The sequence below is a fragment of the Equus przewalskii genome, chromosome 5, assembly GCF_037783145.1.
Source record: "Equus przewalskii isolate Varuska chromosome 5, EquPr2, whole genome shotgun sequence".
Taxonomy (NCBI): domain Eukaryota; kingdom Metazoa; phylum Chordata; class Mammalia; order Perissodactyla; family Equidae; genus Equus; species Equus przewalskii.
The window spans coordinates 28990206-29013551 of record NC_091835.1 but is presented as its reverse complement, the minus strand read 5'-3'; the positions used below and the strand labels follow the sequence as shown (position 1 = coordinate 29013551).

The 23346-nt window shown below is 50.7% G+C and overlaps 1 protein-coding gene and 1 long non-coding RNA gene across 2 annotated transcripts in view; one reads left to right on the top strand and one right to left on the bottom strand.

Annotated features, from left to right (window-relative positions):
• ADA2 (adenosine deaminase 2) overlaps positions 1-23346 on the bottom strand; it is a 29896-nt gene continuing 6550 nt past the window's right edge. The window contains exons 5-10 of the mRNA XM_070618922.1: positions 11216-11343; positions 9214-9304; positions 7459-7567; positions 5140-5297; positions 4335-4537; positions 1-4093 (exon numbers count right to left, since the gene is read on the bottom strand). Of these exons, the coding sequence (XP_070475023.1) occupies positions 3994-4093; positions 4335-4537; positions 5140-5297; positions 7459-7567; positions 9214-9304; positions 11216-11343 (789 nt within the window). The 3' untranslated portion in view covers positions 1-3993. The remainder of the gene's footprint in view (positions 4094-4334; positions 4538-5139; positions 5298-7458; positions 7568-9213; positions 9305-11215; positions 11344-23346) is intronic.
• Positions 17972-21931, top strand: LOC139083312 (uncharacterized). The gene is made up of 3 exons (XR_011539937.1): positions 17972-18093; positions 18950-19715; positions 21111-21931. It is a non-coding gene; the product is annotated as an uncharacterized lncRNA (long non-coding RNA).

Sequence of the window (23346 nt, the reverse complement as noted above, 5' to 3'; positions counted from 1 at the left end):
TAAATAACAAAACTAAATAATTTATTATTTTCTAAGCCACTCAGTTTTGGGATAATTTGTTACACAGCACAGATAACTGGAAGAGCAACCATCATAGCAACAGCAGATTCAGACAATGACCCTAATGGAGGCAAAAACAAATGGGTAAAGCTTTCCTGAGGAATAAGATTTTTACATAGAGTTATGATGTCTCCCCACTAAATATTTATTAGTCACAAAGGGAAAAACTTTACAGTGGCAAATCCTGGTAGACACCACCTTAACAAAGTGACCAAAGTTAACGGCATCGTAATAGGACAAACAAGTTGGCTGCGTTGCTGTGCTGGGATATGTTTAACAACTGCTGGGGGCAGGGCACTGATTCCTAACATTTGCTGATTTCTGCGGTGTGAAAACTCCCACAGTGACGAATTTCGGACTGCTGCTGGTTTAACAACAGACTGAAATTTCAGTGACTGGCTGTTGTTTGCTGGTGCAGACCACGGCCGGCAGGTCCTGGCCCTCGTGCCCCTGATGCGACGCACTGGGAAGGACAAGACACCACTTCTGAGGCATTCCTCTCACAAGTGCATGACTGGAATCTCCTCACAAGGAAACGTTAGACAATCCCGAAATGAGGGACACTTTGCAAAACGACTGGCTTGTACTCTTCAAAAATGTCAAGGTCACAAAAGACAAGGAAAGACTGAGGAACTGTTCCAGACTGAAAGAGACAAGAGAGAGTTGATAACCAAATGTATCACGTGATCCTGGACTGGATTCTGGGCCAGAAAAAACTGCTTGGAAGGGCCAGGGCCAGATGGTAGTATCCTGTCAGTGTTCACTTCCTGATTTTGATGGTTAGGGTGGTTACATATGAGAACGGCACCGTCTTTAGGAAATGTACACTGGAGTATTTAGAAGTAACGGGCATAGTGTCTGCAACTTAAGTCTCAACTGGTTAGAAAAAATAGGATATACAGATATAGACATCAAGAGAGATCTGGATATGGGTATGGATAGAGAATGATACAGCAAATGTAGAATGCTCACATTGGGGAACCTGGGCAAAGAGTATCTCAGAGTTCTTTGTAGTATTCTTGCAAGTTTTCTGAAGGTTTCACGTCATTTCAAGATAATAAGATAGATGTTCCATGGTTTTCCCTGAAGTTGAAGCCCAACTTCTAACCAGCTGGGAAAAAGGATGATTCACATCTCCAACAACAATCCCTTGTTTTGAATTTCTAGAAGCCGTCCTGCCCTTCCAGGGCGCTGTGCCGACAGAAGCAAAATTTCAGGACCCGAGAACAGGCAGCTGGCTGGGGCGTCCACCACAGGCCAGACAGTGGGGACATGCTGTGCAAAGATCCTGGCATGTCAGGGACTCTCCAGGCAGGGGCCTTTAGGTTTTTCCAGCCCAGACAATTCATCTGACAAAGAAGGAAAAAGGATTTAACCTCACTCTAAGAAATAAATTAAAAAATATAGACTGCATGAATTCAAATTACAAAAAGACATCTTGTTAACAGAAAGCTTTGCTGCAGATTTTCTTTAAATAACTAGCAAGTCCCCAGATGCAGCCTCATTTGTATACTGAAATTCAATTAAGACACATTTTTTCCAAAAGACCTTTCTGTCAGGGCACCCTCTGGGACGTCCTGCAGGAGGAATGAGTGAAATCAGCTTCATCTACTCTACCCCCAGCAGAAATATTACTCAGGTCTGAGGGGGCTACAACCTGTTCCCAGATCTTCATAACTCAGATTCTGGTTCTGTTGGTGTTCCTAGTTCTCTGCTAGGATTCAGCCTATTGAACCAGCCCTGAAGGCAAGACTGTAGCTGGTTTATTTTGCCAAATCAGAGATTACATTGAGGCCAGGCCAGAGACCTTACACTCCTGGGAGACCCCAGTAACCATGGCAACTTGCTACTGAAGCCCATTCTACTACGTTCCATTTTCACCATGTATTAAATGTAAGTCAGGGGTCAGCCCCGTGGCTGAGTGGTTAAGTCCGCGCACTCTGTTTCAGCAGCCCAGGGTTTTGCCAGTTCAGATCCCTGGCGCAGACATGGCACGGCTCGTCAAGCCACACTGAGGCAGCGTCCCACATAGCAGAGCCAGAAGCACCTAAAACTAGAATATACAACTATGTACTCAGGGGCTTTGGGGAGAAGAAGAAGGAAAAAAAACAGAAAGAAAAGAAAGAAGATTGGCAACAGATATTAGCTCAGGTGCCAATCTTTAAAAAAAAAAAGTAAGTCAGCTGATCTACTGGAGTTGGTTAAGGCAATGAATCAAAGACCCTTAGAAGTAGACAGGATCTTAGAGGTCATTTTGTTCCATCTGGGAATCAGCCTGTGGTTGAGGCCTCCTGGTCAGCAAGGCTTTTCCCAGTACCATGAACCAAACAGTGATAAACTACAAATGGAGAGCGGGTTGGCTGCTGCCTGAGAGCTCAGATGCAGGTGATGGATGATGGAGGAGAAGACATCTGAATCCACCCAGGACTTTTGAGGAATTCTTTGATTCTCCTTCACACCCTGTAGTCAAGTGAGGACAAGGCCTTTCTTCTCCCAAAGACCAGGCCAGGAGCCAGAATCTGATCCCACGAGGTCTTGTGTTTGGGGAGACTCTGCTCTGCTCTCTCCTGCCTCAGTAACCAGCTCAATACATACAGGTTGTATCTATTCATTCAACACATCTTTTATTGAGTACTGACTAGGTGCAGGGCATGGAGCTAGGCTCTGGGTTCACCATGTACATATATCATTCGTGCCTGCCCATAGGGAGCTTACAGTCTGGTGGGAGAGAGACTGCAAACACAGAGATAAATATGTAATTACGAATTGTGATAAGAGTCATGAAGGAAAATAAGTGCCGTGAGACAGAATAACAGGTTAGGGTTCTGGGAAAACTTCCTGAGACAATGACAGGAAACCTGAAACCTGAAGGGTGCGCACAAGGACATTCCAGGCAGAGAGAATGAGAAAGACCCTGATGTAGTATAGAGCTTAGCACAGCTGAGGAACAAAGGGCCAGTATGGCCAGAGTCTGGTGCACTAGGGGCGACTGGGGTGGGATGATGCTGAAAGGGGTCCAGATTAAACAGGATGCTATATGCCCTGTTGAGACATCTGAGTTTTTCTAAGTGCACTGAGTTGTAAGCAATGGAGTAACCTGATTTAATTTAATTCTTAGAAAGCCATTGTTCCATGAAAAATGAATTTGAGAAGGCAAAAATGAGGAGATCAATTAGGAGGCTGTTGTCAAAAGTCAGGCAAGAGGTGATAGTGGCTTCAACTCAGCCAATAGCAGTAGAGGTGGAGAGGGGTGGATAGAATCAAGAGAGATTTTGATGGAGGGACCAGGGGAGAGAGGAGTATCAGGAATTTCACTGAAAATTTCTCCTTTGAGCAACTGTGTGGAATGGATGGAAGTGCCATTTACCAAGATGGGAAAGACCAGGACAAGGTTGAAAGGAAAGAGATTGAGAATTCACAAGTGCACAAGGGAGGTTTCTGAGATTCCTGTGAGCCATCCAAGTGAATAAATAAATGTGGGCATCATCAGTAAATAAGTAGCATTTAAAAGCAAAGGAATGAATGAGACTAGGAAAAGAGTAGATAGTGAGAAGAGAAGAGAAAAGTAGAAGAGAGAAACAAAGAGACAAGAACCAAGAGAGGCAGGACTGAGCACTGAGGAAATTCAACACAGAGATCAGATGGAGAAGGAGCATCTGGAAAAGGGACTTTGGAAGCAATGCCCAGAAAGGAGAAAACGAAGAGAGTTGATGTCACTGAGGCTGAGAGGAGAGTATTTCAAAAAGATGAGTTCGGTCAACTGATTTCTGAGAGCTCAAGCAATATGGAGTCCACTGACGACCTTCACAAGGTCACTTTTGATAAAGAAATGGAGGTGGAGACTACACTGGAGTGGATTCAAGAATGATTGAAAGAAAATGAAGAGGGCTTGTGGAGGGAAGGAGAAGAATTGGGTGATGAATGGCTGCCTTCTCAGTTTGGCCTCCTGGCCAGGTCAGCTACAAACTTATTCCAACTCTCCTCCCAGGTTTTCATGGCCACCTTTTTCTCCATATCCAACAGGGCGCTGTACCTGCAGGAAAAGAAGCACCCAGGTCAGCCCCAGGGAAGGGGTTGTGGGACGGGACAAGCAGTATGAGGGGATCTCAGATGTTTGAGGAGCACATTTCTCCTCAGTCCAGGAGCAAGAACAAAACAGAGGCGAGGTGGAGAAAACCCACAGAAACCTTCCAGGCTTCTGCCCCAAACCTCTGGGAGGTGTAAACACAAGTTGTAGGATGGAAGAGGGAGTGGGAAGTGCACAGGAGACTCACTTGATAGAGTTCATGGCCAGCTGTTTGAGTGTCCTCAGGTCAGCCACCATCCCCCCAATGCCCATGAAGGCCTCATAGAAATCATAGGACAAGCCTTTGGCTCCAAACAAAGCTGGGTCATCAGAGCTGATCACCATGGGGTACCCGGTGGCCATCAGAACAGCTGCAGGGTGGTTTCTCAAGTCAGATACCAGTTTCAGAACCTGCCCAATAGGAGGCAAAGGAGAAAAACAAATTTTGATCCATAAAAAGAGTCATCACAAGGGAGGTGAGACCCTAGAGCATAATCAGCTCCTTTTAATCCCCATCACTATTCTGAACATTGGGATGACTTCTGGGCAAAGTCCTGACAGGAAGAATAGAGTCAGTCCTCATGCTCTGCTTTTCTCCGGGTTTCATCACCACCACAAACCTTTGGTCTCTCTCGGTCCTGCGCAGAGCAGCTCTCCTCAACACAGCAACAGGAAGGTGCACAGAGAACCCGAGCAACTGTGGAAGCAGCAGGATCCTACGCCCCGCCCCCCCCACTTCCCTGGCCTTCCCCAGTGTCCCTTTAGGTTTGTCTACAGCTTTGCCTAAAATTCCACCCCACCGGTGACCCTCTCTGCTGCCTCATTGTGAGGAATGGTTTGGGCAAAGGGCCATTCCTAAATGTTTCTACTAATGGAGGGAGAGAGTGGAGGAATACAGAAAACAAGTGAGTTAAGGAGAGAGAAATTATACCGGGAAAAAGTTTGGGAATCAGAGCAGAGGTTGAGGTTGGGGCAAAAGATCATACTGGACTGGTCCCATGGATCATGCATACCTGGTTGGAGATGGGACAGACCTCGATGGGGATGTCCTTCTTCCAGGAGTCAGCCCAGACTGCTGGGTGTTTACTCAAAGCAAATCCATGGCCAATCCTGGTAGAGTTCAGTATTAGGGCATCCAGAAGGTTTCTGTCTACGGAAGTACCCTGCCAGTCTGGGGGTACAGGGGTCATCTTAAATAGGATGGATCTGACCCACAGATCATCCTCAGATAAAGGCTTCAGACCCCCCAAGCAAGAAAAGGGAGAGAAGCGCACATTAACACAAATACACGCACACACACATTTTCCTTATAACAATACTAAAGAGAGGTATGGTGTGCAGGTACCTATGTATGTATGTAACAGATGAGGACGTTGAAACTTACAAAGGCTTCATAAATTGAAGGAGGATACTCGGCTGGTAAGTAGCAAAACTGGCTTTCAAACCTCGGTCTATCTGACCCCACAGTCCATATTCTTTCTTTCCATTTTTTGTTTGTTTCCAGAGCTATTTTCTGGGAATTTTATATTTATGATCTTTACAACAGTGTGCTGCAGACTCTGTCAATATAATTATTTGTATGTACTTACTTTAATTTATACTTTTTTAATTTATACTTTAACAGTACTCGTAGGACAATATCAATGGCAAGATGATGATGGCCAGCATGAACAAAGTCGTGGCAGATGCTGTTGCTGGTCCTCAGCAGCCATCCCTGCTGTGCCTTCCTGGCAGGTGGGCCCTCTTTACAGGGTGAAAATGACAGGTCCTGACTCTCTCAGCTTCCCAAGCAGCTAGCACAGCCCTAAGGCTGGCCTGGGAGGTTATTGGTGGGGCTCTCCTGAGGCTTCTGCCGTAATAGAAGAAGATGCCCTGGAGGAGACATCTCGTCTTCTACTGTACTGGATACGGTCACACCTGAATGTGACTTCACTATCCCACAACCAAGTTGGGCGAAATCCCAGATACGATGAGGACAGCATAGGTTGCTTATTATGTGAGATAATATGCTTATTATGTGAGATAATAGACAATCTTACTGTAAAACCCGTTGGATGTGCGCATTCCATTCCTGGCAGCCCAAAGCATGCCACATGGAAAATATGAAAACTCCACTTCTCTGTCAGGAATCAAACCCAAGCAATTCCCACTGCTGGTGAGGGCATGTGCTTCAGGTGGATTTCAAAGACTGGCTCTTCTTCTTCTTTTTTAATAAGGACATTACTCGTTGGTATTAAATACCCAAGTCCTGGCAAAATCCTCTCCTGCAACCATATATTTTGGAATTTGGGTAGGTCCTGTGTTACAGTGCTTCATACTGTTGAAGTGGTTTCACACAGGTAGGCACGGTTTTCCCAACTGGACCACAAGCTCTTCAGGGCTGGCAACCCCCTTCCCCATCCCCCATAAACAGTTCTTCAAATCTCCTAGAACAGCTTTGATCTAAATTGGATCTAAAGTGACTCAAAATGTCAGGAAAAAGAGATTAATGCACAGGGACCCTTCCTCAGAGAGATGGTGTGATAAACCAAGGTTTGAGCCTGGTTGTGAAACTCAAGTTCCCACCGCGTTCTCCTCATCTCCTCGGTGTTCTGAGAGACGCCGGGGGCGGGTGGCAGCAAGCTTTCCTCCCAGTCAAAGCCCCCAAATCTTCATTTCGATCTGAGATTGCAGCCATGATCTGATACTCCTTTTGCTTAGGGTTTATGCATTTAAGGACTGGAATACGGGAGGGGCTGTGAAGTGACTAGTGAGCCCGTGGACTGAGCTTTGGGGAACTAAGATGTGGCTGGGCTAGGACATTTCGGGAACGAGAGCAGCCAGGCTGCCTGGGCAGGACAGGGGCTCCTCTTCAGCACTGCTGCGTGTGGACAGAGCCTCCTAGATGCCAGGGCAGCCCGAGTCTAGTCCCACTTCTGCCACTGAACAGTGTGTGACTTGGGACAGGTGAGTTCACCTCACCTCACCGTTCATCACAAAGTGCTCAGATTCAGACCCTGCCACTGACCAGCCCTTTATCCTTGGACCAGTTACACTGTGTGGAGCCTTGGGCTCTTCATTTATAAAATGGGGATAAAAACAACTTCTTAGCAGGACTGGAGTGAGAATTAGAAATAACATATGTGAAGTGCCTGGTACTATTACTGTCAGCGTGGTCCCTTCTCCTGGGGCTGCTGTCGAGATGAAAAGGGAGGACATACATGAAATGAAGAAGGGCCATAAATGACTCTAGACCCCCTCCACTGCCAAGGGCCCCATCGACACTCGTGAGCAATGGCGAGGAGCCTCCCGCCCATCACCTCCTCAGTCCTGATTGTCTCTGCACGGCTCACCTGTCTCTCCAGCATGGAAAAAGTAAGGCAGTTTCACCGCATGTGAGGCTGGAAGCATCAAAGCTTCCTTGTAGTCGTACAAGGAGTGGCCGGTGTCCTCACGCCCTACCTGCAGGACAGAGAGGAGAGGCATGGAGCCATCTGCTTGATCCATGCCTCACTTTTCCCTGCAGCCTGGGAGCAGCCACCCTGGAACCCTCCAGTACTGCTTGAGGTCTTGCTCACACAGCCTTTTTAGAATGACCAGCAGCAGAACTGGGAAAGAAAAGAGTGCATTTTGCCCAGAAATAATGCCCCCTTAGGCAGAGGCTATGCCTCGTGTCCTTCCAGCCCTTTCCATCTTGTCTTCCCGGACCACCGTCCAAGCCCCTGTGCTTCAGCCCTGAGCTCCTCAGGGGCAAGAGAGTGTCAGAGCCACACAGAGACTGAAAGCGAGCAAGAGAGTGAGAGGCTGAGAGCGGGAGAGACAGGAAGAGAGTGAGAGAGACAGAGAGCTAGAGCTCTGGACCAGGAGTCAGGAGGAGTTCAGACGCAGCTTGGCCACTTGTCACATGTGGGTCTCTGGGTATGTCAGTTTCCTAGCAGAGTCCGTCTGCGACTCAGTTCCTCAGCTGTAACTGACATGAAGGGTAACTACACCAAAATCATGCTTTTCAGACTAAGCCACACATACCCTCAGGGCTTTATAGCTGTGTGCCAGGAGTAAGGGGGCCTTAGGATAAAAGGTAGCTCCTTCAGAATGCCAATTTTAATTTGTGGGGAGGAGGGTAATGGCACAATTTTATAATAAAACAAATAGGGATATTCAATGTAGTAGAATGGAGCGTAGATTTGAAAGAAACTTGGAGCTTGCAAGTGGACCCCTTTGAACAACTACCTACCTATCTCCCCTCCAACCCCAATCTCCCACAAGGCCTTGTCCATTAGAGTCCTTGTATGGACTGTTCCAGAAGCTCCCCTTGTCAGGCTCCTTCGTCAGTGCTGCACACAGAGGGAAAAGGTGAGATGGAGAGACTTCTGCCCCTTTTCTGGAGAGGCGGGTCCTTTGAGCAAAGCTCAAGGGTCCCAGGAGGACGCCTTGGGTCCAAACAAAATGATTCCTTGAGAGACAGTCGTCTGGGCTCCGGCTGGTCTGAAAGCAGGAGCTTAAGCACAGTGTGGGGTAAAATGTACAGATTCTATGAGAAGGAATCAGGAGTGCCTTTCAGCCAGTTAGTCCAAATTAATTTAGCTTCCTTAATGAGATTAATGAGTTGTCACCTGGGAAGTGTGGCCTGGCTGTTAGGATCTGGCTACAGCTTTGATTTGTGGGTGTGAGGGGTATGGATGTGCAGCTTCAAAAACAGCTGGGGAAGCGATGGCAGGCGAGGGGAGGGACAGCTTTCACAGCCGTGACAGTTTGCCAGGGCGAGCCCCATCTCTGCTTCCAGACACGACCCCATGTGCCGCAGCTGGAAGGGCCAGATGGAGGGGAGCAGTGTGGGCAGAAGGCAGGGGAATGGGGAACAAGCCTATCACTATTGTCCGAACTCCCTGAATGCCTTCCTTATTCTGGAACTTCCCCTTTTAGCCATCCAGCCATTTCTGTCATCCCCTCGCAGGCCCCTAGAGAGGGTCAGCGCTGAACTCTGACCAGGCCGGTGGGTGGCAGCCTGAGCCTCTGCAGAGGGCTTCAGTGGGTGCTGCCTGGCCCTTCACCAAGAGCTGCTGCTGGGCCCGCCCTCGGACAGCCTTGCTGTGGGCAGAGTCCCTTACCAGATCAAATCCTGCCACCATCCTGGGGAACAGGGCTCGAAGCACCATGGCTGTTCGGACGGACTCCATGATGAGGGACACATCTTTGGATCTGCAAGAGAGACAGCATGGCTCAGCACTGACAGAGCTGTGCACCCCAGAGGGCTCCCTCGGTGCCTATGGCTACTCTAGTCCAAGGTCCACAGCAACCATCTCCCAAACCCGCATCACCCTGTCCCCACAGGGCTGTTCTGATCCCTTTAAGTGGCTACATCTGAGAGCTATTTCGCCACATCCCTCTCTGTCAAGGACTCTGGCTGGCTCCAGAGGGACCCACATTCTCTGAAAAGAGGTGAGGCAAAGGGGCCCATGGGACAAGCTTTATCTATCTACATTTGGATGAAGTGAAGTGGCCTTGTCCAAAACTTGTCCTGCATCCCTGAGAGGGTGGGGCCTGGAAATCGGTGCAGTACAGAGGCCAGCTCTCTGTTCACTGGACACCTGTGAAATGCCACAGGTCACCCAAGTCCCTGTCAAGTCAGCTGGACCTGGCAACTACTTGTCCTCTTCCTCTGATTAAATCAGCAGGACCCTGGGCACTCCAGAAATCATACAACCAAGCTGTCTGACCTCCCTCTGTACCCTCTCTCTTCAAGTCCAGGACAGGGACGAGGCAAGCAGCATAACAACAAAACACCAAAAGAAAAGGCCTGGCACAACCTGCGATAGGACGAAGGTCCCTGCCAGCAGCTGGCTCACTCGTTCCAATCCTCAGTTCTGTGACCTAAAGTTTGTCCTGCCTCCTCTTCCCCACACTTGCCCATTCCCTCTCCCGCAGCGCCCTGAGGGGACACGGGGAACACTTACCACTTCGGCTCAGCCCTCACGCCCTCCTGCCTCTGGTCCCCAGAGAGCCTCTAAGCAGAACCAGTGGGCCCATCTGTGAGCTCCATCCTGGCTGACCAGCCCACAGGTGCAGGCCCCAGAGGAGGGGAGGGTGTTCAGGGGCCGTGGCAGGGGGCAGTGCCTGGAAGTCTCACTGTCCTGTGGAGCCCAGCCCCATGGTGGGCTGACAAATGGGGGTGCCGGCCCTGTCCCTGCCCAAGCCTGACGGAGCTGATCCCCTCTGGCTGCTGCCCTGCGGCTCCAGCCTGGGTGCCACAGGCCATTGCTGGCTACTCATTGACAAGAGAGGAGAGCTCTTCCTTTGGTAAAATCAGAAGGAAAATTAAGCTATGAGGCTTTCTGCACTTGCTTGGGGAAGGAGTGGGTCCTCCACACCACCATGCTGCTGTGGGGTCCCCACACACAGACACTGAGACAGCTGTCACTCAGGGCCCGTCACCAACCAAGACATCGCACACAGCCACACACAGCGAGCACGTGGCTGAGAGGAGACAGAGCCCCAGTGGCAAACTGAAACAAAGAAAAGGGCCAATTATCCAAACATTTAGGCAAAAGCATTATAGCTATAACTGAGTCACCAGGCCAATGTGGGGTCACAGCCTAGAATTATCTGGAAAATTGCCACAGTTCTTCATTTCAGTCCGGCTGTGAAGATTCAAACTAGAAGTGATTTCAGATACTGATTTTTTTTTGGAGGAACATTAGCCCTGAGCTAACATCCACCGCCAATCCTCCTCTTTTTGCTGCGGAAGATGGGCCCTAAGCTAACATGCGTGCCCACCTTCCTCTACTTTATATGTTAGACACCTGCCACAGCATGGCTTGATAAGCGGAGCGTAGATCCCTGCCGGGGATCCGAACCTGTGAACCCAGGGCCACCAAAGCGGAGTGCACGAACTTAACCACTGCGCCACAGAGCCGGTCCCTCAGATACTGAGTTTTGCACTCACACGCAAGCGCACACAGTGAGCCCTGGCTCTTTGACATCAAGGGATCTCTGACCTCTGGCTCCCAGCCTCCCTTCTCACCCCTTTCTCCCCTCTCCCTTCCCGGCCTGATAGCTCTGCCCACATCCCCTTCTGCCAACTCTTGCAGTTTCAGCCACGTTCTCTCTCACCTGTGATCCGAATAAATGATTTTGATTCCAATAAACCCAGGATGCTTTTTCGCAAACATACAAGCCACTTCTTTGTAAGTCTTCACTGACCACTCTCGGTTATGGACCATCCCGTTCAGTTCATACACCTGGGAGGGAAGCACCGTCCCGACTGAACATCAGAGGGGACCAAAGCAAATTTCATTCACAATAACCAATGGTCTCTAAAACTAGGCTGGGCTTTGCAGTCTCCTTGTTCAATGCCCTCGGTGGTCTCTGACACTTATCAGAAGTCCTGGCCCCGTCTGGGGGAAAGCTCTCAGATGCAATGAGGCTGGACGCTCTGCCTGTCCTGTTCCTTGCTGGTCCTCCACCTAGAGGGCCTGGCACAGGCGGGTGCTCCATCAGTACTCATATAATGAACGAAGGACAGGTCAGCTAGGGAGAGGACAGGAGCCAGAGAGTGGTCCAAGGACCTGCTTCTTCTCCCCACTCTCCCAGCCCGTGTGAAGCGTCCCTGAGGTGACCACAGCCACCAGGGACACCAAGAGTGACATGGTTGGGGCAGAGGGAGAAGGGCCAGGAGTGGGCAGTAGGTAAGACACAGGAGGAAGGGGCAGTGGAGAAGATGACACTTGCGGGGGGGCGGGGGGGGGGTAGAGGAGTCTCCTCTGAAATGCCCACCTAGCAGGTCAAGCCCCACCAGCCTGCTGGGAGAGGCACTGGACTGGGGCTGGAGGGGGGCTGGGCGCCTCCCCTGCAACTCCCTCTGCCCTCCCCTGTCACGGGGTGGGGCCTTACTCCTGCACACAGTGGTGTGTGCATTGGCAGTTGAAGGTCAGGAGAAGATGTGGGAGTTTTTGCAGAGACTGTAGGCGAGGGAGGATGGGGAGACACCGGGGTTCAAGTCACTTCTACAGCATGAATGGAGGACCTGTGGTGTGTAAGGAACTGTGCCGGGCATTGGAAGGGAGGAAGACATGCTAACGAGCAGGATGCCTGCCGTCAAGGAGTTTTTGGAGGACAGACTCTCCCGTCTTTATAAACAAAGCAGGAAGAATTAAGTGCTAAACAGAGGTATAGGGATCGTAGAGGAAGAAGGGGCTCCCCGTCACTGGGTAGCCTCAGAGTGGCTCTCCCTGAGGAAGGCTGGGCCTGGAGAGGTGACTGGACTTGATAAGCAGGGACGGGGGCAGCCAATGTGTAGGTAGGTGGCCCCATCCCAGGTGGCCTCGGTGCTACAGGGTTGCTAGTCCTGGACTAGGGGACAGTGGCTCTGCCCAGAGCCAGGGCTGACAGGGTTCAGGGAGCAGAGGCAGAGGGAGGCAGGAGGGAGCCAAGAGCGGCCTCTTCATCCTGAAGGGAAAGTGCCTTCTCCTCACTGGAGTCAGCTCTCTGGCTCCCGATCCCCTGGCCTCACAGGAGCTGGGTGCTCAGGGGGCCTCTTCTCGTGCCCCCCGTCACTCGCCCCAGACCACTCTCCCAGCCCAGGGACCTCCCCGCCTGCTGGTGGCAGCTCTGCGGCACTGCCCTTGGTCCCTGGGCAGCAGGCTCCCCGGCAGGCCTCTGCCCGCCCGCCCTGCTGCAGACCACCTGGCCCTGGGGCGCTAGATCTCAGGGTACCGCCCTGATCGCTGGCCTCGGAGCAACCGTGTGCAGCCTCACCAAACGGTCCACTGCCAGGACTCCCAGAGAGGAGACCCTTAGGTACTGTTCCCTCAGTATCTAGGATCGCCCGTCTCACTATCGTCTACTGCAGGCATTGGAACATGCCACCCTGGAAATATGCCACTTTGCAGAAGGACTGTTTCAAACCGAAGGCAGTTAGGGAGCAGCGAACACAGACGGAGCTCTCTGCCCTGCTCCTACCTGCCTGGCAGCAGGACGCACCTCTCTGCCTGTGAAAGTGTCCCCTTCCAGCCCCCACACCAGGCGGAGGGCCACCCTTACCACGGGGGACAGCCAGCCGCTGAGTGGGGTCTGCAGACAGCCTTACCAAAAGAGCCCCACATTCACCTTCCCACACTGAGGGCCCCAGAAGCTCATACCTCTTTTCCTTTGTCTTGTCACTTCTCCACAGTTTATCACCATTTGCTAAAATAGTACATAAGCACCTAGTCTATCTACTTCTTTGGGTCTTCAATTTTCTATGAAGGCCTCCATGCATGTAAAAATTAAATATTCACATCAAAGAGAACTTGTATTCCTTTTCTCCTGTTAATGTGGCTTTTGTCAGTTTAATTTGCAGGTCCCAAGAATAGAATCTGAGAGAGTAAAAGAAAAGCTACTTTCCTCCTCTCCTACTTTACCAAGGACTTTTTAACAGAGCTTTTCCTGTCACTGATCAAGGCCTCAGCAGACTTCCAGGCACTCTGTTAGAATCTTCAAATCTTTGATGCTGAAAGAACCTATATGCTATACCCCAGCGGTTCTCAAAGTGTGCTCAGGGACCCCGTGGATCCCCTAGGCTTTTTCAGGCTATCTACAAAGTCAAAACTCTCTTCATAAAAATTTTAAGATGTTATTTGTCTTTTTCACTGTCATTCTCTCACACGTGTACAGAATTTTCCAGAAGCTGCATCATGTGTGACAATATTGCTCTGACAAATAAGGGATCATATGCTTGTGTAGTCTTGTTTTGAAAATTTCTCAGTTTTAATTTCTAATACAGGCTATATTATACGGGATTTAGTAGCTATAATCCACAGAAACAAAAGCTGTTTGGGATCCTCCAAGTTTTTTGAGTGTAAAAGTTTGAGAACCATTGTGTTAATCCAACGCAGAATTTTTATTTGAAGTGGTCTTGGCGTTCCCCAGCTGATCTGCAGAAGGGAAGAACAGAATTCTGCTCCATGCCTTGATGGCTCTGTCAGGACTCAGTCACCTGCCCAGACACCCTCACTGGATTGTAAACCCCTGAGTGTAGGGTCCATGTGGTTTTGATCTTCCCATCTCCTTCCTATGGCACCGGAGGAGAAGCTCCATCAATGGGCATTAACTTAAGAAGAGGGCTGTCCACCTGGAGTTTTAAAAGGCCTATGCCCCAGCCTGCATGGATGTATAGACGGTGCTGGAGGGGTGGCCAGTGGAGCAGTGCTAGTAGAACAGAAGGAAGACAGAAGAAAAACCTTTTAAAAAAATCAACAAACGACAACTCTGCCTAAAAGAAGATCTCCAGCAGATTAATCAAGTCTGCAGAGATAGGCAAATGATGCAGGGGGGGTGGGGGACGCGGGGGGCCTGATGGGGGCTTGCAGATGGCAGCGGTTCCAACTCATCAATTCTATCATTCCAGTGCTCATCACTGGAGAGCTGGGGCCCCTGCCTTCCAGGGTTCTAGTCCCGCTGCTGGTTCCCGTCACATGGGGAGCCATAAAGATCAGGTCTAGAGATGCTGAAGCCGCATTCAGAGCATTTCCTAGATTCCTGGTACCCCAGTAAATTGCCACCAAGGCTGCCCATGCCCTGTGCTTCTGCGCCCCTGTCCTTGGGCAAAGAAACTGCAGGCTTCAGTGCTGGAAGCACCTAGGACAGAACCTGAATGCTCAAAAGAACCCCCACTTCAAGGAGTGGAAGGTCCCTTCCAGAGGGGAGACCTGCCACTCCTCACAGCCTCACAGCTAGTTTGGGTAGCACACCGCCATGAAGCCGGGTGTGCAGGAAAGGTCTCAGCTGGTTTGGAGGTTCGGGTCAGCCTTCCGGGTTCAGGCTCCCTGTGCCAAGTGTCATACCTCCTAGGGTTGTTGCAAGGATCAAATGAGCTAATATTTGTAAAGCACTTAGAAATGATAACTATTAATAATAATATTGCCAATCTATCATCAGATGTAGAAAAACAACTCAAACTCTGCAGTTGCCCTAGGAAAATGAGTTAATATCAAGAATTTAACAATCTGTAAGTACAAGTAGGTGGTGTCAATCACTCATCCAAGACTAAGTGATACAAAAGCTGCTATATCCATGTAATAGCCCCTCTTGAATTAAAAATATATTGGGCTCAATTTGGATTATCTCAACTTTTAACTACAGTCATGTGCCACATAAGGACGTTTCAGTGAACGAGGGACCATGTATGTGACAGTGGTCCCATTCAGCGTGGCTGTGTGGTAGGCTCTGCCGTCTCGGTGTGTGTGAGTGCTCTGCGGTGTTCACACAACAACAAAATCACCCAGAGACACATATCTCACAACATGTCCCCATTGTCAAATGACTCTTGACTGTCTGGTTTAATTGAGGACTATAAATTTGTGGGCAAATTATTCAAACCACATGCTACTTTCACAAGCCAATATAAGATTACAAAGTTTTATTGTCTACGGGTATCATGGAATGAAAGAATTCTGAAGCTGGAAGGGATCAAAGGGAACTTTGGGAGCAGAGTTGCTCAAGGTCACACAATTAGTTTGTATCAGACCAGAAATGAGGACTCAGAATTTCTCACTCCCGAAGCCACTGGCTTTCACTGCTCGAGCAGTTTCCCTCACAGGCATTGGCTGAGCTTCTGCTGGGTGCCAGGGGTAGGCTGAGAGCGTCACAGCGGAATCTCATTTCATTCTCAAAATCGCACTATTAGGTGGGTCTCATTTTAGAGATGAGGATTTTGAGGGTTAAAAAGGTTAACAAAGTCAGTCCTACTCCAGTTGGAGTGGGGGCTGAAAGTCTGCTCAGTTTCAGAATCTTGCTGACCCTGAGGTCCCGTCAGCAGAGATCCCTGCCCTCACCTTCATACTACCGTGTCAGGGGTCGCAGAGCCTCAGCCCTGAATGCATATTAGAATCACTCAGGGAGGGGAACATGCTGGCTCCCACCCCAGACTAATTAAATCAGAAGCTCTGGGGTGGAACCTGTTAGGTTTTTTTACTTCCCCAGGTGATTCTCATGTATAGTGTATAGCTAGGGTTAAGGTCTACCATTCTTGTCGATTTGACAAACAGCATAATTACAGCGTAGGACGTTAAGTGCTATTGCCAGTACTCTCATAGAGAAACACCAATGATATGAAATGGTGGTCACTTCAGCAAAAAGCCAGGTGGTATTTGTAATGAAGGGTCTGCTAAGAATCCAGGAAAATCCTTGCGGGGTGGGGGGTGGATAGGGGGGCACTAGTCCTGCCTGCTACCCAAGTGACAGCATCCAGGAACATGTCTGGAAATGACCATGGTGGGCCCTCTTTCTCTTTGCCGCTGACGGTCTCTCTTCTAAGACCCCCATGAGTAAGCGCCAGCAGGGCGCCCTCCTGTTGCCAGCCCTCCAGGGGCCTGTAAGAGCTGCCCTCTGAGGAGTGGCCGGGACCCAGTCTAGGCCTCAGATGCTGGCCGTGGGGGAAGGGACTGGAGCCCAGGAGATAAGACCCGCCTAGCAACTGTTGCTAAAGGCAAGCAGCCTTTGTTATCAGCATTAGGAAGACAATAGGAGGCTGAGCCGCGAGGAGAGGCCATCAACATCCTCCCAGGCCCGGAATTAGCCCCACCAGCAAGAAGGGGGAGTCCTGCGGCTCAGCAAAAGAATTCCAGTGCAGACGGTTTTTAGTTGTTAATGTGTTGATGGCTCCCTGCTCTGGCTAATGGGGGGCATTAAGGCACAGACCCTCTGCTGCCAGAGGCCTTTGTTCCCGGGTCAGCCCAGAACAAATGGTCAAATCCCATCCCCCTCAGCTTCTACCAGAATCCCGAGTCCCGAGTCCCGGCAGCCGGCAGCTCTAGGAAGGCTGGCTAGGGGGTGGTGGGGTGTTGGCGGAGTGGGGAGAGAAGAGCTGGGCAGGCCCCCGGGGTAAATACCCTGGCGCCCAAGTGTCCGCCCTCGGCACGGTAAGGAGATAACACGAACACAGAAAAGGGGACGGATGGAGCTGGAAAACACTTCTCCAGCCTTTCTCTTTCCCTCCAGTCCAACTCGCACCAACTTCCCCCAGATACTTCTCCACCGGCCTCAAGATGGAAGCACAGCCCTCGAATCAACCTGGACCCGCACCCGCTCTCCGCGATGTCTCCCCGCCCCCTAAGGAGCCGCAGGCTTTACCAGGCTTGAGGGCCCTCCGGCTCCCGGCGCTGAAGAAGCTGCCAGGACTTGCCCCACGGCAAGCAACGCCCTAGTGGGGGCCAGCCCCATTCGGGGTGAGGCGTCAGCTCGCCAATCCGAGGGGCTCTCGTTTGCCGGGCAGGACTAGCATCGCAGCCGGATGCCCCCGATGGAGCTCCTTTGGAGAGGACCGTGACTGCCACAACGCTCAGAAAGCCCAGCACCCCGGCCTCTATCCTGTCCCTCCTTACCACCAACGTGACCTGGCTCAAGCTCTTTGACCTTTCCAAGCCTCAGTTTCCACATCTGTAAAATGCAGGGTTGTTGCGAGACTCAAACAAGACAATGTTTAGTGCTTTGTAAAAGTCAAGGTGAAGAAGGCCTTTCCCCGGCGCGGTCTGGATCCCAGCATCTGCATTCGAGCGGGGACGGCGGCTAGTTAACTTCGCAGCTTCCTGGGCCTGCCCAAGAGCGCGGAATCAGTCCTGGAGGCGGGGTCGAACAAGCCTCCAAACTATTCCTAGGTACACCCAAGTCTGAGGACCACCATCAAGACGCATGCCTGTCACTATCGGGGCCTCTTGAGGACACCAGGCAACGTAAGACCCGGTGCCGCCTGAAATAACCCACAGCTAGCCATAAGCAGCAAGGGCGGCACACGCGGGGCCCAGAGGGCGCCACCGGGACGCGGACGGCGCGGGGACTAGGCGGGCTGGGCCGGGCGAGGTGTGGGGGCGCTTCCAGGGGCGGAGCCCGCGCGCGGGGAGAGCGGGGTTTTCGGGGCCAAAGCGCAGGAGCGCACTGTCCTGGAAAGCGCTGTTTCTTCCCGCCAGCCCGGGCCCAGCGCCGGCTCATCTCAGACATTCTCCTCTTACAGGCAGGTGGGTCGGACCCTCTCTTTCCTTTTCAAAGCATCGTTTCTGCGTAGGTCTTATCCGTGGCTCACAGAACTAGTGAGAGCTCTCCCGAGGGGCACAGGCAAGCCCGCTCTCGCTTCCCGAGAACCCAGAGCTAGACGTGCAGGTCGCTCTCAGTGTTAGACCTCAAACAGCGGGGCCTGGTGGGGAGATGACATCACCTGAGGGCTGACGTCACGGCGGGGCCTGAGCTCACCTGAGAGAGGGGCCAGCGCATCTAAGGAGAGGGGCGGGTCAGCCCAGGACGCACAGAAAGGGGAGAGCTGAAACTGAGCAACCCTCGTCTCTGATGACAGCAAGGCGCACCGCCCCCAGCTGGCGTGACTGGTTCTTGGGGCGCGTGTGGCCTTCGTTAGAGAGTCCTTGAACCCTTTTCAGTCAAACCGGGCTGGTAACCTCAGTTTAGGAATCCCAAACAGAATTAAACATTTTTTAGAATGTAAAAACATCAGAGTCCCTGCACATTGCACTGTGTCCAGACACATTTTATGGGTGGGTATGGACTCATGTGAAAACACTGTCTTAATAGTCGATTCATTCTAGTATCCCCCGCCCCGGTAAAGAGTGATAGCTTTCATCAGATTTTCCAAAAGTTAGGAACACTATTCTCTGCTCCCTTAGACTCTCAGAGCTCAATGACAGGGGTTATTAGGGTTCTGGCTCACCAACACCCTTCTGGCTATAATTTCGCTTCAAGAGAGGTTAAGATTTGCCTTAAAGGAGAGAATTTCCTGATCAGGAAGCATAAGTATCTAGTCTGATTGATAGATTTTTCTGAAAACAGCACTCTGACTTTCTTGTTTATACATCTCTCTCTTAGGAAATTTGGTCAATGTGTGTCAGTCCTCTGGGGCCGTATCACTTCTGGGTGTACAAACAATATAATTTCTGAACCCATAAAGGCCATGGAATATGCTAACAACCAAAAGAATGCCACCCTGTGGGCCCTGCCACGAACTTGGAGGCCAGTCACCAAGGCATTGGTGTACTTAATAAATATTTCAATGAATAAGAAGACTCATATGGACAAAACGTAGAGGAGAGCTCTACCCAAAGGTCGCTTCAAACCTATAATTAGCTCAACTTTTCGTGAGCCCACCAAATAGAACATTCAGAAATCCAACACTCCTACAATACCCCAACCCTGCTCCCCAAAGAAAAGTACTCAGGGGGCTGGCCAGTGGCATAGGGGTTAAGTTCACACACTCCGCTTCAGCCCCTAGGGTTCATGGGTTCAGATCCTGGGTGCAGACCTGCACACTTCTCATCAAGCCATGCTGTAGTAGCATCCCACTGACAAAAAATAGAGGAAGATTGGCACAGATGTTAGCTCAGCGCCAGTCTTCCTCACCAAAAAAAAAAAAAAAAAAAAGGGTCCTCAGAAAAGTTCTCTTCAGTAGATTCACCAAAAGAATCATCTAGTAGCGTTTGATCATCCAGGGCTGCTCTCCTCAACAGATGCCCCCACCCCCAGAGTGCTTGAAGGCTGGGCTTCCGCAGTTCGTCTGTAAATCTGAGGTGGCTCCATCTCATAGCACCTGAAATCCTGACGTCTCTTGCTTCTGGCCCAAATGCAAAACCCTAAAGTCAGTGATTGGGTGCTATTTTTGAATAGTGCTTCTTCTTTTGGGCTCTCCCTCCCCCTTTCCATTTCACTCTCTTCAACCTCTCTCCCTTAAATCGAACAACAGAGCCATCTCTAACATCTTCTTGGAGTGCTCTGAGGGCACCATTTTCTCAGCTTACTCAGGAGAGGCCCCTGCTCCTGCACCCCGACTCCTCCACCATCCTGAGCCATTGCGGCCTGGTCTTCCTGGGCGTGCTGGATCCCAAGGACACGCACTCCCCCAGCTCTTGCAACTCGGTGGCCTTGCCTTGGTGCTTATCACCCAGCCTGCTCCCCTCAGATAAGTTAAGCTCAGATTTACCAGTTTCTCCCTGCCTCCCGTCTCTCCAGGTTGCTTCCTCCCTTAGCAGCCCCTGCAAGTTCCCAAGACTTGACCTCAGCTGGCCTCTGTCCAGCTGCCCTCTCTCTCGCTCCCTGCGCCCCCCAGCTGAGAGCCCCCTGCCTCGGCACTGCCCCCACGTCTTCACCTTGGTTCTCGCACATGGTTCATCCTGCTAACTGGGGCTCCATCATAACATTTTCTGTCCCTGTGGGTGGAGGTACAGAAGGGCATCACACTCCGGCTGGGGTGAATGCAGACCCCATCTCCATCCTAGGCTGACCCTCGGATCTCTAGGGGATCACTTCGTCTGTCTGGGATCAGCAACCTGTCCGTCCCTGAGGTGGTTCTCTCAAACCCCCCGCCACCTCTCGTGGCCCTGGGTCCAGTGGACATTCCTGCCTTGCCTGTGATAGAAATACAGGGAGGAGGCAGGACCTCCTCCCTCAGCTCCCAACTCTCGTCCCGCCAGCATCTCTACCTGCCCCTCGCCTGCCTTTCCTCCAGTCTTTGAGAGCGGTCTCTGGTTCAAGGACAGCCTCACTCCGGGTGCTGGAGTGGCCTCTCCTTTTGTCCCAAGGGTGCAGCATGCCTTCTCTCACTCTCTTCTCCCCTGTTTGTAACCTCTCCAGACTCCTTCCTTATGTGTGCAAAGTCAGCCCTGCCCTGAAAACAGGCCCCCTGGGCCCTGTGCTCCCTCTCTGCCTGCCTCCCTCTCTCTTTCTCTCAAGTCACAGGCGCCCAACCTGGCTCCAGTGTATCACCTGCATTTCCTTTTTCTCCTCCTGGAAATTAGGCTTCTCTTCTCAGCATGCCATGCCGTAGAAACTGCTCAAAGGCGACCTCCTAATTTCCAAATCTGATGGGCTCTTTTCAATCCACATTTTCCTTGGCCTCACCTTGCCACGTGGCTCCCTCTCTTCAAATCCCCTTCTCCTTGGCCCCTGGGACAGCTGTGTCCTAGTTCTCTACCTGCCCCATGCCTGCTCCTTCTAAGTCCACTTCATGAACTTTTCATCCTATTTCTGTTCACAGGGCTGCCCTCCCGGCCTGTTAATCTTCTCATCCTACAGCTTCCACGGGAGATTCATCCACTCTCAGAGTTTTAATGATCACCTTTCTGCAGATAAATGTCAAACATATGTTTCCAGGCTAGAACTCTCTTCTGCGCTCCTATGAAAGATGACAAGAGTGGAGTCCTATTAAAACGGAGCCAGAGCAGCTGTCTCAGAGGACTTGCCTTGCACGTCTTGTTTTCTTTATCTTCCAAACTGGACCAAGCTGCCAACATTCCAAGAAGTCAGTAAGGACAAGAATGTCCCGTTTATAAGGACTGGTGAAATTGGGGCTGGCCCCGTGGCCGAGTGGTTAAGTTCGCGAGCTCCGCTGCAGGCGGCCCAGTGTTTCGTTGGTTCGAATCCTGGGCGCGGACATGGCACTGCTCATCAGACCACGCTGAGGCAGTGTCCCACATGCCACAACTAGAAGGACCCACAACAAAGAATATACAACTATGTACCGGGGGGCTTTGGGGAGAAAAAGGGAAAAAATAAAAAAAAAAATCTTATAAGGACTGGTGAAATTGGACTTTGCTGAGGACTGAATCGCTAACCAATCAATGAAATGCAAGCCTAGCCTTTTGCCTGATGATCAAACCTCAGGCCGATCTGTGAAGTACAAACCTAGCCCGACCTCATCCAGCACCAATGGACTCTTCTTTCAAGCAACTGACTTCATCCTCCATTTTTCCCATAAAAACCCTAAGCTCCTATCCTGTAATCAGGACACTGGGTTTCTACCTGAATCTCTGCTTCCCGAATTCTTTGATCCCAAAATAAACACCTCACTGCCCCTCATTTTGGCTCTTTATTTTTAGGTCAACACTCCAAACTTATGTATCCGACCACTTCTGGGACATCTTCCTATGTGGATTGTCTCAGAGGTACCTCCAACTTGACCAGTTCAAAACCAAAATTATCATTTCTCCCTCCCCATCCTGCTCCTCCTCTTACATTCCCTATCTCCATAAATGTCACCATTGTCTGCCAAGCCAAATGCCAAATGCCAGCAAGTCATAGTAGAATCCTCACCCCCATGTAGTCAGTCACCAGGACTTGTAGGTTCTTCCCCCTGCACGTTGCTTGCATCCATCACTCCTCATTACTTCTGTCTTCATTCCAGTCCTCCCATCTTGAGCCTCCCTGTCTCTTCCATGGCCTCCAGCCTCCAGTCCCCCCTTTTAACCAGAGGAGCCCCTGACCCTCCAATCTGCTCTCCCCAGCGCTGCCAGAGTGACCTTCCTAAACTGCGAATGTGCTCATACCCCTTGCGGGAAACTGCCCGGTGGCTCCTTTCACCTCCGGAGTGCAGCCTTTGATAGGGAGCCAGAGCTTCTCCCCCTCAGCCTTGTCTCCCTCCCTGGTCTTATTTTCAGTGAGCACCCCTAGAGTCTTAGGACCCAGTCATGATGAGCTCCTTGATCTAGACCCACAAAGGCCCCACACAGGCCTCTATAGAACCTTTATCTTTGTTCGTGCTGCTTCACAGACAGATAGGACTTCTCCAGCCTTTGCCCTTCAACTCAGCAACCCATCCTTGTCTTCCAGGACTTGCTAGAGCTTTCTCCGTCCTCTACAATGCTGTTCCGTCTCCCTCCTACCCATCAGGCAGCACTAACCAATTCCTTCTGTGTATTCTCTCTACACCCTATCAACGGTTCTTTAGCATTACAAGAGTGTCTGTTATATTTACTTGTTTACCCAGGGAGAAACTTGTCCTTTGTAAGGGCGTGGTTTCTGTCCTCTATGCCTTTGTACACCCAGCAACTAGCACGGTGCTGACACAGAGGAGGAGCTTGCAGATGTTTGATGAATCAATGAAAGGAGAAAGGGAAGAAAAAGAAAAGAGAGATGGAGAGAGGGAGGAAGGAAAAAAGGTAGGAAGAAAGAAAGAGAAAGAAGATTGAGCAATAACGTTGGGGTGGTGAATACACTCCAGATGTGAGGGGCTCTCATTTCATGCCGAAGAGCTGAACTTTATTCCACTGACACTTGGGAATCACACACACAAAAACTGCATTTCAGAGAGATTAAAGAAAAGCTTGGGTATAGAATGATTTGAAGAGAAATCAGGGAGGAAGCTTCTGCAGTGGAACAAAGAGGAAACAGAGAGTCTGCAGTAGGCAGAGGGGAGGAAGGCAGAGGGGAAAGCATTGTGGAAGGGGCCGTCAGGACCTGGGCCCAGAGCAGAAACTGGCAGAGAGCGGGGGGGC